General features: G+C 35.9%; 1 protein-coding gene across 1 annotated transcript; it reads left to right on the forward strand.

Moving 5' to 3' along the window:
* The first annotated feature begins 1,737 nt into the window (after window positions 1-1,737).
* On the forward strand, window positions 1,738-20,203 carry ano10l (anoctamin 10 like). Its single transcript, XM_002931676.5, has 14 exons — window positions 1,738-1,984; window positions 3,152-3,209; window positions 4,938-5,113; window positions 6,568-6,741; window positions 7,017-7,151; window positions 8,403-8,522; window positions 8,893-9,459; window positions 10,019-10,074; window positions 10,669-10,743; window positions 12,468-12,641; window positions 13,524-13,715; window positions 15,746-15,883; window positions 16,661-16,804; window positions 19,928-20,203. Exons 3-13 carry the CDS (start codon window positions 4,969-4,971, stop codon window positions 16,799-16,801), a joined length of 1,917 nt encoding a protein of 638 aa, XP_002931722.2. The 5' UTR covers window positions 1,738-1,984; window positions 3,152-3,209; window positions 4,938-4,968; the 3' UTR covers window positions 16,802-16,804; window positions 19,928-20,203.

The raw sequence follows: 20,203 nt of genomic DNA on the forward strand, positions 1-20,203 counted from the left end.
ACAAGTTAAAAATCTAAACTTTAATTGGTAATGAGTTCACAATGTGGGCCCCATATGAAGCTTTTTTGTGGTGGTTTAAGCCTGAAACAGTTAACTGCTCTGCCTGAGTAAACTGGACTTTACCCTTTGCCTGTCTCTTTGTCTGGATCTCACAGCCTGAGTAAACTGAGCACCCAAAAAAAATGCCAAAAAGATTACACAAGTACAGTTATATTGATTTAGGACTGTTTAACAATGCAAGAACACTGGGATAAGAAACTGTCTGTTATCTGATTTGGCATGGGGGACCAAATTCCTTGCTTTTCCAAGCTCTGTTTACTTGGGATTTGTTATTTTCTTTCAGATGCTAAGCAAATTATATCATGTTTGTGTCAAACTGTTTTCTTTGCTAGAAAACAAAAAGTGACCTTATACATTATACTTATAGTGACATGTACACTATAGTACTATATGCTTATGTACCTAATCTTAGCTAAAGCCAGTTATAAAATCATCAATGTATTTGGTGTCATATGGACATTTTTGATTGATAATGTGAACGCAATGTACTTAACTATTTTTGTTTTTCTCCCAACCTCTTTATGTTTATTTTTGTTATAGAAACAAAAAAGCCAGCCTACGCTACTAATGCTGTATTATCCTGGTGGCCCAGGCTCCAATAGCATCTGGTTCAATATGTCATGATTACATACAAGCTTTAAAAGCCATACAGCTGCAGTTGGATTCAGCAGTTATTACTAAATCCAGCCAGCTGAAAGCCACATTTAGGAGATAAACCCATGGCTCTGTAGTAATAGGAAGAGTCAGTGCTAAACTGCCCTGCTTGCAGTTCAGAACTGTCACTCATGGAAAACATTAGGTGCATTATAAAGTAAAAAAAATAAGGACAAAGGAGACCTTGAACTGTTGAACAATTTAAATCTTATATCAGACAAGAATAGGACAACATTTAACTTTCGAATCATAGGATTCACAGTGCACACAAACAAACCAAGGCACACATACATGCTAGGCCACATCAGCCAATTAATGGATTAAGTTCTGCCTTTTGCTTCCACACTTCTTCCTGTTACAGTTAGAGCTGCATTATTTCTGGACACAGAAAACAAAAATATTTCTTAGTTTCAACATTTTCAGTGTTGTGTTCGTTTTACTACACTTGACTGTAGCCAAAAGGCAGATGAATGGTCCTGTTAGACTGTTGGATGAATGTGTGCAGCTGCACAGAACCATTTCTGCATTCATATCTTTTGATTGATCAGCAACTCAGTTTGTATTTTTTTATTTTGTGTGTCCCTGCTTTTAAAATATTATAAAAAGCAAACTATATTACAGGTATGGGACCTGTTATTAAGAATGCTTAGGACTTGGGGTTTTCCAGATGAGGGGTCTTTCTGTAATTTGAATCTCCATACCTTAAGTCTACTAAAAGATCATTTAAACTTTCAATAAACCCATTGTTTTGCCACAAATAAGGATTTATTATATCTTAGCTGGGATAAAGTACAAGGTAAAGGAAATAATATTATAAATTTAAATTATTTAATTAACATGGAGTCTGTGGGAGATGGCCTTCCTGTAATTTGGAGCTTTCTGGATTATGGGTTTCCAGATAAGGGATCCCATACCTGTACTATTAATTCACAGTTCCTATCTTTATGGTTTCATATGGTTGTATAACTAACAAGGGAAAACAGGAAAGGAATATCTTTGTTTCTGAAGTTTGGACACACCCCATACCTGAACAGACCTGTCCAGCCAGTCACATATCACTTCAGTAGTTTACAACCGAAAGTCACTCAAACAAGCAAAAAGGATTTCTCTGCAGAGTTTACCTGGGATTTTTTAAATCTTGCTCTTATTTTATGCAGAAGAAATTCAGGAGAAAATCAGTATGTATTGGTCTGCCACTGTGCTGTAAAACTACACATGGGGCATGCGTTTATCTAAAACCACTGCACTAAGAGCTAAGCAAAGAGAAAAGGTATGTCACATTCTTCTATTTAAATGTAAACATCATGAAATAGCAATATATATAATGTGCACGATTACTGTAACTATAGAGGAAGACAGCTTTGCAACTTACTATGTTTAGAAAAAAAGTCTTATTTACAAAAATTAAATGATTTTGCTATGGAGCCCAGACAGTAGCTTCTAGTTGCCAGTACATACAACTCATATGAAGGGGGTTATAGCTGCCTTATAGATACATCATATCAGATATGCTTTGTAGTTTTTCTATGAGTCTGCAGCATATTTGTCACATTTTTGTACAAAGGAGGATAGCTGTACTTAATGGTATTTACAGTAACACGAAAATGGGAAGGTCACACAAACTTTTCTTTGTGGACTATTACCCTGCAAAGTTTATTTTTATTGCTCCACCTTTGGAGGGTGAATGTTTTGAATTGGGGAGGCTTAAAGGAACAGTAACACCAAAAAAACAAAAATGTATAAAATAAACGACATATATATAAATTGTAGCAGTCTCTTTCTGTAGCAAACACACAACCTTTACATGTACATGGCAACAGTACAGTATATTTTAATAACTTTATTTTTTGGTGTTACTGTTCCTTTAAGATGGCCATACACTGACTTAAGACCTACCCAGTTCATGGATCTGCAGTCCAAATGGTGAATTAAAACGTGATTTTGACATTCACTGGAACGATTTCATTCTTTTTATGCAGAAATATGTGAGAACAGCTAAGCTCCTTCTTGGCACCTAAAACTGCACTACACACTTTGAGCCCAGTTACATTATCACATTATAAAAGGCACCTCATAGTTTTGCAGATAGGGACTTCTATTGTAACTTTCTTTAAGTATTACAGGTGCTTTACAATTTGCAGTATGCATTTAACTTATAGGTTAAAAGATGGCAACATCTATATTTTATGTGACCCAGGTAGCAATGTCTGTCCCCTGTACCCAACCCTCTTGTGCTACTGTCACCTCCCTTACTCTGCATCCAGTGCCTTACAGTCATTGCATATTATGCCCCTGCTAGTAGTAGACATACCAAGTGGCCAAGTTTCCAGCAAATAAATAAAAAGAGGTTGTCTGTTTGTCTTTCTTCATTCTTTTGTGTTAATATAATAATACACTTTTTTTATTGTCAATGTATTGCTGACTTTTGTTTGTACAGAGAGAACACGACCATCCAGCTATTATGTGACAGATGATGCTTATGCTGCTCGGAAGGAGTGAGTACTTATCCAACATACATTTTATATAAAATGGGGTCATGTGGGATACCCAGCAGGTCAGTGGTAAGCATTAATGCTTTGCAGCACTGAGATTTGCTTCCAGCTGGGGCATCTGCAAAGCAATTTCTACTAGGTACTCTAGTTTCCTCCCAAAAACATGCAGGTTCCTGGTAAATTTAATGTATGTAAAAAGGACCTTAGATAGTAAGCTCCTCTAGGGCAGCGGTTGCTAATTGCAGAAACACAAGTGCCTTTTTTGAATGAGCTCTAAGAGGTGTGCTTTTGCACCCCTTATATTTCTACCCATTGAGTCTGGAGTTATAGTAAATTATCCTTATAGTATTCTGTGGGATGTTACTTGGAACAGCTGAGAACAAGGAAATGGCCAAGAAAAGAAGATTTAGAAGGCCAAGAAAATCTAAAAAATAATAAAAAATAACCAGCAAAGGCATGCTGAAAAGCTCATCTCTCATGTTTATGGGACAGCATTGTTTACACACAATGATCTTCACTGGACAGCTGGAGACATTTTCCAAAACAATTTAAAATGTCATTCTGAATAAAAATGTAACCGTTTGGATGCATACAAAAGATACGCTTTGCTTTACAGCGATTACAATAAAACTAAAGCCTATGGAATATCTTCACTCACCCCCCGCAGGAGCCCTCCCTTGTCTTGAACTGCAAAACCCCCTAAACGTGCCCTTTTGCTGTTGTTTGTTCTGGTGGGTGACATCTCAAGCTCCTGCAGTGTAGTATTTAACAGCAGCATTTTCAGGAAATGTTTGTTATTCTTTGTTCATGCTTATTGCTATGCAGCACTGCTGACACAAGTGGGCACCCTCTGTAACAGGTCAGATAGTGTCCTATGCAGGTCCAGACAGGCATGTGGAGCTGGCAGTTCTTCATCTTGTTAAATTAATCAAATCCTTCTGTGTGTGTGGGTCAAGGCTATAACTGTAGAGGAGGATTAACATTGCATGTGTAGTTAATAGCTAATCTGGACCAGGGTTTAATTTCACATCCTCAGTGTTGGTGATCATAGAGAAGAGAATGTGGTGCAAGATAGTGCCTGCCAACCCCACTACACTACTTGGGCCCTAGGACGGGCCCTTGTGTCCTGTGCATGATCTCCATCCCTTGTCCGCCCAGTGCCTGCCCATCACTCCCCTCTGCCCCTGATCATCACTGCACCGCATTTTAACAGTGCTTTGTACTATTTATAAAAAAAATCATGTACTAATATGAAATTTGTAAATAATATTTAAAAGTTATAGTATATAAATGTAATTGCGGTTGGTTCAGGGCGATTTTATCACCTAGTTTGGGTGTAGTATTATTACTAAACAAACTGTGTATAATCTATAAAACTATATTATGATAATAATCCTTATTGTGGTTCTCACCATATAGTATATGCAAGAATATTTTCAAGTTAGAATAATGTACTCCTATTGTTAATTTTGACTAAAAAATGATGTATTATTAAAAGAAAGCTATTTTTTTTAATGTATAAACACTTGCAGTTTTCTTTGGCAAGGCTTCTAGGGTCAAGTCATGAATATTTATTTTCATGGGTTCTGTTGAACTCAGTAGACTAGGTGGGGCTTGTTTAGATGGCTAAAATACCAGGTCTAATAGCAAACACAGTGCAATATAAACCAGGGCTTCTGCTTGAAAGTAACTATTTCTCCTTAAGCTATTTACATTACGCTTTCTTTAAAGGACATCCTTCAGAGATATATATGAAAACACAATGGGATCATGGACTGCAATTCGCTGTCAGTGCTGTGTGATGCCCACTATCCAAACACTTGCTGTAATCAGACTAAGAGAAAGCATCAAACCCGAGACAAAGAAGTGGCTGATATCTGTCCTGGAATCTCCAACAAACCATGGGGGTAACATTTTTACCAATACCAATGTCAATAAACAACATTCTTTTAGGATATGCCTTATATATTGAATATGACAATTTTGCTTTAATGGATTTAAGTAATGACCTTGAGAATTGATGGGTTACTAGATACTGCAATGTACCCATTATAGATGGTCCTCACATATGATTTTTTTTTTTAGGTTTTTAGCACTGTCCTGTACTGTCAGGCCCAGGCTACTGCATTAATTAATATGGAGTACAACCAAACTTTGTTTTAATTATTTCTGTGAATTATATTAAGTGGACATGTCAGCCACAATGTTATGATCTCTTTCTGTATAGCGTTGGAGGTTTTTGCAACCATTTCATGCCATTATGTTTGTTGTGAGAGGATTTTATATACTGATACTGACAGGACAGCACTATGAGCACATTTGTTTGGTCAAGTCAGAACCATGGCTTTATAGGGAGATACAACATTTTCAAGCAAATAAGTAAGTCAGGTCCAAAAGAGGCCACACAACATGCTATATTTCAGTTGTGCCCTTTAAAGTAAACCATTTTAACCACATAGTAAAAGATGAGCAATTTTTCACTCAGTGTAGACAAGCACTGTAAGTCTTCCATAATATAATAAGGTAATCGCTTGATTTTTTTTATTGGCAACCCCCCAGTAAAGTGAACACTGCTTATAATCATATTGTCATGCAAACAAATGACTCATTTGTACCTAAAAGTTATATGTAATATTATTATGTACAGCACTGTAGGTTTGGAATTCTTTTTTAGGAATTCTAGTTTTACCTTTTGATACGTATACTACTACAAATCCTTTATAAGTGAACTAGGGAACAGTAACATTTCCCTCTGGCTTTACCGCCAGACTTATTGATCTACTATTGATCTACTAGTCAACTATTCTCTAAACTGTAGCTTGCTATGTAGTGTACTAATATGGTTATAGAATAAAACATGGTTGTCCTTTACTTAGACTCAAGGAAGCAGTGCAAGAGCACTGAGGGGAGCAAGAGTGCACCCTTAGTTCTCATTCACGGAGCACGTCTTTCCCCAGTTTGATCGCACTATGCACCTTGTGTCCAATAAAGAGCCCCCAAATGGTCCTCTTGTGGACTGTGTATGTCGCCACTGCCAAACTTGTGAATCTTTAGCAAGGCAGTTTGCAGGAATTGGATGGTGTAGTGTTTGGTTTACAGATCCTAGGCAGAGCAGGCCCAACATTTTTTACTTAGGCTGCCACATAACATCTGGCATTATTTTGTGATTATTTCACGCGTAGCCTTTTGTCCTATGACAAATAATTACAACTATTTCTAAATGACTGCCTGTAGATTGTCTGTGCGGGTGCAATTATTATGGCAACAGCTTTTTTGTATAGAGCAAGGACATTCTGAAGCAATGCCTTTTTAGATTTGGGCAACGGAATAACCATAGTATTTTTGCTTGTTAATGTTTTAGGTGCACACATTTTGGTTCATCCAGGTGAAGATGATGAAGATGATATACTTCTACTCTCTGCCACTGAATGTTTACTGCTGCAGACAACAGAATGTTTGGGTCTGGCCAAAGCTGACCATTACAAGTCAATAACCACATTTTCCTATAAGCACAGAAATAACTTTTTAAACTCAGGTAAGAACCTTATTTCATTTATGGGCAATTCTATTAATTTGTACAGAAAGTAAAAATATATACTATATAACAGAGATTTGTGTAGACCAGGTTCAACATAATAGCTATGGTAGTGCAAATTAACCATCCATGATCTATAAGTGTAACATGTTGCCAGTACACATACTGTAGATCAAAGATAAACCTGGAAACAGATTATATCATGTCTGCCATGTAAAGGGTTAAACATTACCATTTAGCATTTTATTAATATATTAGTTATATATTTTCAACAGAAAAAATAAACATCTTCCTAACATTTGCCGAGCAGCAGTTTTTACTGAAGTATGAAGTGGAAAATCTAAAAATACTACAAGAGACCTGCCTCCCAGGATACCCTGAATATCGACTGTATCCTGGACAGCATGTTGGTAAGGGTCTCTGCACTTCCACGCATATGGAAATTACTGTGGCATTTATACTAAGTACTGCAGGCCTAATTTAGTAATGGCAAAAAGCACTTGCCACAAATAGTTCCCCCCAAACACAGTGCAGTTTTCCTGCTGCTAACACGTATTGTGCATTGTGTGCATGGAGAGGTCACATTGGCTTATTTGCGTTTGGTTCCATTGGTTTAGTCATTCGTTCTGAACATACTGATCAATGCTGGCAGGGTGGGCTAATTTATGGCCAAACTGTATAATATTCAGTGATTCTGACCAATTAGTTTTATAATACTAAGCCAGAGTTTGGTGAAGTGTAATAAATAATCTGAAAGACTTGCTTACTAAAAGAATTGTCATTTATATTACATAAGTTATCCTTTACTGACTTTATACCTCCTTATACTATATATATACTATGTATATCTGAAAAGATATTATCTGAGAAATATGATAAATTATATTTTCACTGCGAAAACCAACAAGTGGTGGTTCCCCTTTCTATGCAGGCCCTCTACTATTCATATTCCCATCTCTCGTTTAAACCTCTGCCTGGTTCCTAGGGTAAATAAGACCCTAGCAACCAGATTACTGCTAAAATAACAAATGAGCTGCTGGACAAAAAGCTAAATAAATTAAAACCAATTGAAGACCAATTGCAATTAGTACCAGAATATCAATATTTACATCATATTAAAAGCTAATATAAAGGTGAACTACCCCTTTAATAAATTATTGTGTATTGTTGTAATAAAGCACATACATATGATCCCACTAGTAACAGCCACAATGACCACAGGCATAAAGCTCTCTCCTACATGTACCAATACTCGAGCAGAAGAGCCGAGGGTTGTTGGCTGTGTCTGCATGCATCCACTCATGATTCAACAGGATGTATTGTATTATTTATTCATCATCAGTTATTTATATAGTACTAACAATTAAGTAGCACCTTGCCTCACACAACATTAACTTCTGAAATCTGACTCTCAGCAGTTAATATTTTAGATCACACTAAAGTTAAAAGTTGTTCATAATACTGCATAGCTGTAGTGAGCAGCTTTGCTCTAACTCACTAATCAAGAAGCAGTGTTGTTCCAAACATTGATAAACTTTCTTATTATACTCTTACTGCCCTCATAACATTTAGTATGCTACAATTTAACAGCTTTTCCTGTTCAATTAATTAATTAATTAATTAATCATAGTCGTATCTCATTACGTCTCTCCTCTTTTTAGTTCATTTTCTGCAAAAGTGGGGGATTATTGTCAAATTCTACCCAGTTCATGATAAAGAAAAATTAAAGCTTTTGCAGAAGAGGTGGTACAAAGAAATAAGTCTGGCTCCTCAACCTATTGGTAAGTAATAAAACAAGTGCTAGTTCTTTTAGGACATAAATTAATTAATTTACACCAAATATGAATGCTTGAATTTAAAATATAGGGCCTGATTTATTAAAGAATTCTATTTATCTATTAAGTGCTGCTCAAAAATGTTATTTACTCTTTTTCACTTGTGCCTAGACCCCTCCATGTATGCTTCCCCTCTGGTGATTTACATTATCACCTGTAGGTAGAAAACTTTGGACATTTTGTCACCCGCTTTGGGCATTTTCTGATTCATCTCTGTTGTTATCTCCCTCTGGCAATGCCAACCAAATACAACTGAAATGCTAGATGAATAAGGCATGTGTTTAGTGGATTCTTATAATTGTATTTATATTTACAGATACTGTGCGTGCTTATTTTGGAGAGCCCATTGCATTATATTTTAGTTTTCTAGGATTCTTCACTCTTTCTCTCATCGCTATGGTGCTTCTTAGTTATATTCCAGCTTTCCTTCAAGACTCATCAGACAAATACATTATCTTTGCCGTGTTTAATGTTCTCTGGTCCACTGTCACCTTGGAACTGTGGAAGCGGCATAGTGCTACAAAAGCTTATTTCTGGGGCACGCTAAACTTGAAGAAATATTTAAAACTTCCTCGAGCTGAGTTCTGGGGCACACTGATTAAGAACCCCATAACAGGAAGGCTGGAACCCCACTATCCACACTGGAAGAGGAAAATGAGGATTTTCTTTGTGACAGTACCTTCCGTGTGCATTTTCTTGGCAATTGCTATTGATGGGATGGATATGTACCTTTACTGGGAAACATGGATTAAACATTGGTACAAACAAAACACCAGCAAAGTGGCAGTAATAGGACTATACCTACCTAGTATTTGCTACACACTTTTCATGGAAATTTTAAATTCTGCATACATGAAAGCGGCCACAGCTTTAACAGAATTTGGTATGTATGATTTATGTTTGCTTACTTACTATATGAATAATATTTAGGTAATTCACCAGTAAAGGCATTACCTGTAGAATGATCTCTTATCTGGAAACCTAATATTCTGATATCTCCTAAGCAGTACAGAAGTACCTTGTATTTGATCATAACTAAGCTAGCATAAATCCATATTGATAGTAATACATTGCTAAAGAGTTTAAAACGGTTTTTAAGTAGAAAATCCCATGTCCCAAGCATTCTGGACAATAGACCCATACCTATAATAGATTAAAAAAGAGTTGATAATGGAAAAGCTTTTGGAGTAAATCTGCTTTACAATGATTCTTCACATTGTCCCCATTTTATATAGAAGTGGCAAATAATACTGTATTTGTCAGTTTCTCAGAGATACAGTCTAACACAATTTAACTTTACGTAAAGCCATAACCTTATGGAGAAACATAAAGAACACAGCAGGCATCAGCATGCAAGATATCATACAGATAATAGAAACGTTTCACATTAATTACATAACAAATATATAAAATATGACAAGAATTTCCTTTTAACCAAACAGAAAATCACAGGCTTGAGTCTTCTTTCCAAAATCACCTAACCATAAAGGTACTTGTGGTAAGTGGCTTCTCTTCCTCAGCATTGGAAAACCTTTTGTTATGTGTTTCACCAAGTGGGATTTATTTCAAATTGGGCACACACAGGCCTATATTCCTATATTCTATATATATATATATATATATATATATATATTATATATATATATAAAAATGAAAATATCCAGGAAACATTGATATATACCCAAACGTGTGGTTCATAGTGACAATTAAAATCACTGATCTGGCCAATTGCCCAGGTATACCTGCTACATATTATACATACTGTGTGCATATCATACAAACAGTGAAGCAATGAGGTGTTGTAGTGTATTATAAAATATTGCAAAAAGGCTGATGCTGGAAAAACCTCCCCATGGAGACTGAAATTCTAACCCTTAGGGAGGATGAGACTGCTAGTGTTTGACTCCTTTACACTATTGATCAGTTTCCTACATCACCCAACATTTTCTTTACTCTTGAGTGCATATATATATATCTTTATGTTACTGTATGTTACTGTGAGTACCTAATGAAGAGGGTATTGTTTTTTTTTTAAGCTGATGTCATTATTTTTAACAAGTCCACCATCCAAAATATACTTCCTTTTCCCTAGTTCCGCTTCATCAACTGTTTTGGACTCTTACTTTATATAACCTTCTGTCTGCAAGATCTTCAGCTCCTTAGAAAGGTTAGTGAGCACATTGTAACTGCTTTTTTAAATTATATTCCATCTGCATTTCAGTACTTTTACCAGCCACCCTAACAACTAGCATTTGGTTGTTGAGTACTGGGGTGACATAAGGTTTAGATAGGGGCTGTTTATCTAACAAATCAAATCCTGTTCTCATGTATGTTTTGGCCAAGATTGCACTGACCTTTTTGTTTTGCTGAATGAGCGTGAATGAGTGCAATCAGTTTTCCAAGTTGACTGATGGCCTTTAACCATTCACTGATCAGACTACTTTGACTACTACTACAGACTACTTTGGTTGAATTGCCAGCCGTATTGCTCCATATATAAGCATTTAATACATTTTTCCAAAATCTTTTTGTCACTTAGTACTACTACTACATAGTACTACTGTTATGCTTGAATTTCATTCATTTAATCATATTTGAATGTAATTTCCTGTTTATAAAAGGAGGAATCTGAAATATGTACACAACAATATCCCAGTAACAGAATGAGAGAAAGTGGCTCAGCCCATTCTGGCAGCTGCATAAGAGATAGGCTGCATAGCTACTGCATCCAGCACAACAAAAGCCATTCACTATGGCTGAATCTATCTACATAGGGGCCCTATATTTAATGTCAGCCTAAAGTTTTTGAAAAATACAGGATGTATGTATTTGAGGTTAGGATTCTGTTAGTAATTATTCATTTAGAAAGCCAGAATTCTAGCTTCATTGTTTCTATGTATTTATGTACTTCAAACCAGCAGCAAGTTACTCTGATGAACATATACCATATATACTCAAATAGGCCGATCCGAATATAAGCCGAGGTACCTAATTTTACCTAAGAAAACTGGAAAAACTTATTGACTTGAGTATAAGCCTAGGGTGGGAAATGCAGCAGCTACTGCTTAGTTTCAAAAATCTAAATAAATACCAATAAAATTACATTAATTGAGGCATCAGTGGGGTATATGTTTTTAAATATTTATTTTATGTGCTGTAGTGGAATTGTGTTATATCAATAAAAAAAGCGAGTCTGTTGCGTTAGTAAGCTCTTTCGGGACGGTTACTCTTTACCTCTTTTATTGGTTGGCTGTTTTGTATATTTTCTTGTATGTTTAATGTACACGCCCATTTATTGTACAATGCTACAGAATATGTTGGAGTTTTATAAAGACGTATTGATAATAATAATAAATGTGAAACGATTCATACAGGATTTGACAGCTCAGGGGCAGAGCAGTGATGGTATTGGTTAGCCAGAAAATAGCCAAAAATAAACAGTGATAATTTATATTACAAAGAGCAACCAAAATAACCTAAATAAATTATGTACCATACAGGTCTTGGGCCCCTGATATGTGAATAAAAAATGCCCTGCAAAAGTATTTAGACTACTGACCTATTCTTTCATTTTACTGAAGTTTTTTGTGATATTATTTTTTATGTGACTTTAGATAGTTTTTTAAATAGTAGCATAGCATCAGAAATCTATTGAGGTAAGGCTGGGCATCACATTTACTTTTTTGCTCTTGAGCCTCTCCATTGTCACTATGGCCTTAGGGTTGGGAAAGATGAACACTCACCCAAGCAAAGCTTCATTTTTTTGGCAAACAGTAAACTATATTTACAGTGTTTTATAATGGTGTATTGGCCTATTTTCACCATTCACGATTAGATTATAAAATGCATTATTCTGCATCAACATCCTGATGTGTTTTATGTTTCCCACAGCGCCTCTCCTCTCTTCTTATTGTGTCTCAAGTAATCAACCAATTTAACGAGTCATTACTTCCGTACCTGAAACAGAGGCTTAAACTTGACTCTGTTTGGGTAAAAAAGTCCAAAGTAGACACATATCCCTTTATTGATGAAGTTGTTTCTGAAGGAGACATGTATTCTTACCCGGTAAGTTGTATATAAATATATCTATTATCTATTATTATATATATTTTTTAAATTAGATGAAACTACCACAAAACTACATGTTAAAATGAAGGTAGATTGTCTTTTTATTGATGATAATAAATCTTGTCTTTTTTTTTTTTTTATAGTTTTAGACTTATTTTCCTTCCATTTCTTCCTCTTTTCAGCTTCTAATTTAAAAAAATTTATGTTATTGCTGTTCTACAATGTATTACTTATCTTTCTGATCATGCCCCCTCCTACTTATATTTAGTCTGTCATTCAAACCACTACTGGTTGCTAGGGTATATTGGACCCTGGCAACCAGATGCAGTAGCTGCTGAAATTTCAAACTGGGTATCTGCTAAATAAAAAGCTTAGTAATAAGTGATGGGCGAGCATGAATTTGCAGTGAATTTCTGCGTTTCGCTATTGGCGGATTATTTATTCGCCATGTGAAAGTTTGGCGTGCAACAAACAGTTTCACTAGGACAGATTCGCTCATTAGTTATTAAAAACAAAACAATTAAAAGGTCAAGCCCAATTGTTAGTTGACAGAATATTGCTACAGTATCTACATTATATTAGAAGTAAATGTAAATTTGAAGTTTTGTTTAAAATAAAATCAATCCATCTATAAAGTAGATTATTTGTGGCATATATCGAAACCAGCAAAACTCACCAATAGGAAATAAAGCACCGATACTGTCTCCTGCATTCTTGGCTTGCTTTTTATTAATATAAATGGCAATGCATTACTACAAATGTATTTATAAATGTGTCTGATTGTCCCCTTCCTTTATTAAAGAATGTATTTATAGAGTACAATATTTCCTCGTTATCACTGACCTCCCAAGTTTCACCTTTTTTCTATTCTTTTTACAGGGCTTATTTGATGACTATATGGAGCTTTTGGTCCAGTTTGGCTATGTCAGCCTTTTTTCCTCTGTTTATCCTCTGACCGCTGCCCTGCTGATTTTAAATAATATCACTGAGATCCGAACAGACGCTTTTAAGTTATGCCAGATATTCCAGAAACCTTTTTCATACCCAGCAGCAAGCATTGGAGTTTGGCAGGTCAGATAATCAATGCACAGAAGCTATGAAACACAATACAGGCCATATATTGTAAAAATGTACTTTAAGAAATGATTTTTGCTTCTACAAGAAAGTCTGGAAGCAGTGTGATAAGCAATAAGAATAGCTAAGATATTACGTTCTATTTTACTATCACAAAAAATGTCAGGCTAACTCATCTAGCTCACCAACAGAGTTTCCACTGCTAATGTGTTACACACAGGAGGAGGTAGATAAAATGGATTCTAGGCAAGCTCTTAACATATTGTGATTTACAAAGATAGAATATAATCAGCTGATTAAATACCGTATCCAGGCATAGGTTTCAGTCTAATACATACTCATGTGATACCTGTCTCATGTCTTAATAAATCTCCCCCTATGAGTCAGCTTCCTGCTGATTGGCTCAGATCCATATTCCTAAGGGGGGGGAGTGAGTTCTTAGCATTCTTGAGGGAGGGGGTTCAGGAAAGAGCAGAGAACAGAAAGCTACGTGTCTCCGGCACAGGAATTACTGACACAAGAAATATTTCCACGGAGAACTCAGTGCAGCATTTCTGTGAGTGCTTATGGCTGTATTTACATAGACCTTTCTGATAAAGCTTACTTAGGGGCTGATTTACTAACCCACGAATCCGACCCGAATTGGAAAAGTTCCGACTTGAAAACGAACATTTTGCGACTTTTTCGTATTTTTTGCGATTTTTTCGGCGTCTTTACGAATTTTTCGTTACCAATACGATTTTTGCGGAAAAACGCGAGTTTTTTGTAGCCATTACGAAAGTTGCGTAAAATCGCCCGATTTTTCCGTAGCGTTAAAACTTACGCGAAAAGTTGCGCCTTTTTCGTAGCGTTAAAACTTAAAAGGTGCGAAGTTTCGCATAAGTTTTAACGCTACGAAAAAAGCGCAACTTTTTGCGCAAGTTTTAACGCTACGAAAAATCGCCAGATTTTACGCAACTTTCGTAATGGCTACGAAAAACTTGCGTTTTTACGCAAAAATCGTATTGGTAACGAAAAATTTGTAAAGACGCCGAAAAATTCGCAAAATACCGATCATTACGAAAAAAACGCAATCGGACTCATTTCGACCCGTTCGTGGGTTAGTAAATGTGCCCCTTAGTTTTTACCTTTCCTTCTCCTTTAAAGCCCCAAATGGACTTTTTTGAAACAGCATAACAATGCACAAGTTAGGATATATGGAAAATGCAAGATTGCACTGAATATTCTTACTTTCCGAATGATCTGGTGGATCAGGCTGGTGAGCCCTTTCCTCCAAAGTAAGCCAAGGTTAAATTAGGCTGCCTTTGATGGAAAGCTTAAAACATTTTAGATGATTTGGGATTTTCTTACATTTCTTTGATCATATTGCGTACCTGCAAACAACAGAAAGATTCTGTAGTGTGACATTCCAAAGAATGAAACAATCCTTGTTATGGTCCTTTTAGATCACAAGCATTAATGTGAATATTACAAAATGAAAAAACATCTGAAACTTCAGTCAAGATCCATCACCTATTGCTGCTACAGTATTTGCAGCCAGCTCATTTTATCCCACAGTCTCTAAGAGAATAATTGTTGGACTTTTTCAGTCCTGGGCCAACTCATGGTCAGCTTGTAACAGTCATTTAGTTATAGTTCTAAGACTATCTAGGACGGCTAATAAGTTATTACCCCAAATATCTTCCTTCCTAGTGTATCTAGTTGAACAAATAGACAATCACCCCAAACCATAACCAGCCTTCAGGATGTGCCCTCTACCCACCACTACTGCAGCCCCCCAGTAAACACTGCTGTAGGGAAGTATCTGTACCAAATACCTTTCATTTTAAACACATAACTATGACAGTGAGGGTTACAGGCCTCCAAGATGCCTGTCATTTTTCTTATTTACTACACAGCAGCGATAATTCTAATGGCAATCCAATAGCAATCCCATTACTGATTAAGGTTCTGTCAGTGTGGGGAGTTGTTTGAATTGAGCAGTGATTTCAAGCATGTTCATGGTGCTCTTGTGTTTCTTTTCCCAGACTGCATTTGAGACTCTTGGATTTCTCTCTGTCATTACCAACTGTTTCCTTGTTGCTATCTCACCAGAGATACAGGCTGTTTGTAAGAAGTATGAAGTGGGACCAGAGAAAATACTGCTCTACATGCTTGCTGCTGAGGTTAGCCTTATACTCACATGTGGCAAACGCTGTATTCAAATAAAAATCCTCTGGCCTAAACACTGTTTTTAAAATGATGAAGAATCTTATTTCAAAGCAGAATATATGTTTCTTTTGCATAATAATCCTAATCCTAATAATTGTGGAAGCTCCTGTACAGTATTTGTCCAATTTCTGAATGGATGAATTCAATGTATCCCTACTTATCTTTATTTTCACCCTGTGAAATGAGGTACAGGTATGGGACCTGTTATCCAGAATGCCTGGGACCTGGGGTTTTCCGGATAATGGATCTTTCCATAATTTGGATCTCCATAACTTAGATCTGCTAAAAATCATTTAAATATTGAATAAACCAAATAGGATTGTTCTGCTTCCAATAAGGATTAATTATGTCTTAGTTGGGATCAAGTACAAGGTACTGTTTTATTATTACAGAGAAATAGCAAATAATTTTTGAAAATTAGAATTATTTGCTTATAATGGAGTCTATGGGAGATGGCCTTTCTTTAATTCGAAACTTTCTGGATAATGGGTTTCCGGATAAGGGATCCCATACCTGTATGTTTACAGTCTCTGTAGTGCAACCACTTATCACAATGATTTCTGAACTGGTAGTTGACTGGGATGTGTAACAATATGAATAAAATGAGTTCTGGCATGTAGTTCTATGTAAAGAGACAATGTTGTTTCAGATAAATTCCGGGGATTTTGGTATTCCTTATTATTTGTCTTATGCGTTTAAAATAACCAAACAGTGTTTATTTTTCCCAACAGCACATACTTATCATTCTCAAAATGATTTTGGCATTTGCAATTCCTGATAAACCAGCTTGGCTGCAACTGAAAATTATGCAGATGGAGTATCGTTCCCAGGAAGCACTCAAAAAGATGCCCTTACAAGATATTTCCAATTAGCAGGTAAATGAAGATTGCAGAGATATGTCAATATTTATATAGTTATATACATAGTTGCCAGGGGAATAAACACACAAAACAATAAAAACATCCCAAACCACTCCTGGCTTATCCAGAGGACAGGAAAGAAAAAAAACTCTAAAATATTGACTGGTTCCAAAATAACAGATGCCAGCCATTTGATCAAATCTATCATACACATAAATGCCTGTAACCCCGTGTACACCCCAAAGGATGTACTTATATGCATATGTAATGTGGAAATATAACCCCCCCATTGGGCTATCAGTATTACAGAATGAGCTGCTGAAAGCCAATCCCTGCACCTAATCTGTCAGCAGGTTCTCTGTCCGCGTATAGGTAGAGTTTCCATGTGCAAAATTAATTGTTGTATAATAGGTGAATAATGTAAATTCCTAAGATAATACTTTAATTTGGTTACCTATTTATTTATGTTCTTAAAAATGGCACATTTATATAATGATAACCTATTTAGGGGCCCTTAGCCTACTCACCATTTCTGCTTGTGGCAGCCCTACTGCTAGGTTGGGTGTGTGTAATATAGGTTTTTTATAGAAGTTTTCTTTTTATTAAAAATCGGTAGAATTAAGACTGAAAAACCTCTCTGTAGCAAAATTATAGCTTTTCCAGTTAGCAGTTCTTTTACATACACTGAACACTGGTGCATACTAAAATATTTTTTTCTGGTGGAGGCATCATTAAATACCTTTGGGCAGTTGCAGAACTTATAGGTAATTTCCACAGTTGAAGAATAATTCACAATAAATTAATTTTTCCCTGTAATTACTTTTATTACATTCCCCTACATGTATCAACTTTCTTAAACTTCCAAAACACCAATAATGTTATTAAAGGGGATCTCCACGCAAAAAGAGTATGTTATTCTGACCAACATTTCAAGGTACATTAATTATATATTTTCAGTGGTTTTAAAAGTATTGGTAATTGCAGTTAAAAGCATCTGACTCCTGAAACCATGTTGTAAGCTGGCTGATACAATTATTTTAAAGGAGATGGAAAGGTAAAAACTTAGTAAGCTTTATCAGAAAGGTCTATGTATGTATGTATATCTTTATGTATAAAGCACTTCTTATGTACACAGTGCTGTACAGTAGAATAGATTAATACAAACAGGGGGTTAAGATAATAATAGATAAATCCAAATACAGGTATAGGACCTGTTATCCAGAATGCACGGGACCAAGGGTATTCCAGATAAGGGGTCTTTCCGTAATTTGGATCTCCATACCTTAAGTCTACTAAAAAATCAATAAAATATTAATTAAACCCAATGGGAGTGTTTTGCATACAATAAGGGGTAATTATATCTTAGTTGGGATCAATTACAAGGTACTGTTTTATTACTACAGAGAAAAATGAAATCAGTTTTAAAATTCTGAATTATTTGATTCAAATGGAGTCTATGGGAGACAGGCTTTCCGTAATTCGGAGCTTTCTGGATAACCCCTTTGCGGATAAGGGATCCCATACCTGTATAACAATAAATACAAAAAAATGCAAGGTACAGTTGAAATAATTTAAAAGTCAAAGATACAAGAAAATAGAGGTCCCTCCCCATAGAGCTTACAATTTGGATGTAAATACAACCATAAGCACTCACAAAAGCACTCTATCAAAAGAAACACAGGATTTCTTGTTTCCTTTTTTGTATACATATTCTTAGGGTATCTGACTTCCTCCCTCAGAAAACCCTTCATTCCCATGGCCAGAGTATGCACAGCTCTTTCCTCTCAAAAGACTTTAAAGGAACAGTAACACTAAAAAATAAAAATGTTTTAAAATAATTAAAATATAATGTACCGTTGCCCTGCACTGGTAAAAGTTGCGTGTTTGCTTCAGAAAGACTACTGTAGTTAATAGAAATAGCTGCTGTGAGGCCATGGGGGCAGCCATTTAAATTGAAAAAAGGAGAAAAGGCACAGGTTACATAAGAAGATAACAGATAAACTGTGTAGAATACAATGGGAATCTGCTACTTATCTGTTATCTGCTTAGTAACCTGTGCCTTTTCTCCTTTTTTCAATTTAAATGGCTGCCCCCATGGCTACACAGCAGGGTATTTATATAAACTGCAGTAGTGTTTAGGAAGAAAATACACAACTTTTACCAGTGCAGAGCAATAGTATATAATATATTATTTTTATACACTTTCATTTTTTGGTGTTACTGTTCCTTTAAAGCTCCCCCCCAGTGACTTTAATCGCTTACCTTGTACCCCGGGCTGGTGCCCCTGTTAGGAGAAAATTGCACCAGCCCGGGGTACCTGTAGCGAGCGCTTCCTCCTTCTGTATTCGTGCTGCCGACAAATTCCCGGGACAATTGCATGCGCAGTAGAGTGAAAAGCCGACTTTATCAGTTTAAGTTCGGCTTTTCACTCTACTGTGCATGCAGGTACCCTGGGCTGCTGCTGTTCTCTCCGTACAGGGGCACCAGCCCGGGGGAAAAGGTAGGCGATTTAAGTCACTTGGGGGTACCTAACATTTTGGCACCCCCAAGTGACTTAGCCTTTCCTTCTCCTTTAAGAGTCACAAGAAGAGAAAGGATAACAATTACTGCTTTAACAGAAATTAGAACTTACAATTAACTTCAACACCTATGAAAATCTTAAAGCAGACCTGTTACCCTAAGAAATTATTCCAATGTGTTTTTCTTTTGTGTAAGATTATATGCAGCCTTGGAATTCACAATCACAGCAAGCAGGCAGGTGCCATTTTGTGGAATTTAGGTTTCAGGTATAGTTTGAAGATTTACTTTTATTAAACAGCTTTTTTATGTCTGGGTGACAGGTCCCCCATTTAACTGAATGTATATTGGAAAGTTGCTTAGAACTATATTTCATTATGCAAAAAAAAAACCCCAAACAACAAAAAAAAAGATTTTTGGCAAATTACAGAGTGATGATTTTAATAAACAACCAGCCCAGCACAAGTCTATATACATCTAATCTATTGGTGAACTTAGATTGGCTGATGAGGTCATAAGTTATAGGTGGTGAGAAAACTGTTGACTATTATGTTGTTTTTTTGGCAGGTATTATAACATTCTTTATTTTTTTTTAAAAAATGTCTTTTTATTCTCTTTTAGAAATGTCAGGACAAAGGCAAATCAAGAAAAAGTGACTGTTGCCTACTATGAACATAATTACTGACATAGTCTGGGGACCTTATGCATTGAATGAATATGGATACCCTTAAAGAGATGGTTTCCCTTTAAGTTAACTTCATTATTTATTTTTTATACTTTTTGAATTATTTCCCTTCCTTTTCTATAGCTATAAAAACTGATGTTCTGTGAGGCTACAATTTTATTATTATTGTTACATTATTATTACTTTATATTCCTATTCAGATCATCCTCCTA

The sequence above is a fragment of the Xenopus tropicalis genome, chromosome 4, assembly GCF_000004195.4.
Source record: "Xenopus tropicalis strain Nigerian chromosome 4, UCB_Xtro_10.0, whole genome shotgun sequence".
NCBI lineage: Eukaryota > Metazoa > Chordata > Amphibia > Anura > Pipidae > Xenopus > Xenopus tropicalis.

Coding starts and splice junctions, on each gene's coding strand:
- ano10l (XM_002931676.5), top strand. CDS start 4,969: ATGGGATCATGGACTGCAATTCGCTGTCAGTGCTGTGTGATGCCCACT. Junction 7,152..8,402: donor GTATCCTGGACAGCATGTTG/GTAAGGGTCTCT, acceptor TCCTCTTTTTAG/TTCATTTTCTGCAAAAGTGG. Junction 15,884..16,660: donor TCTACATGCTTGCTGCTGAG/GTTAGCCTTATA, acceptor TTTTCCCAACAG/CACATACTTATCATTCTCAA.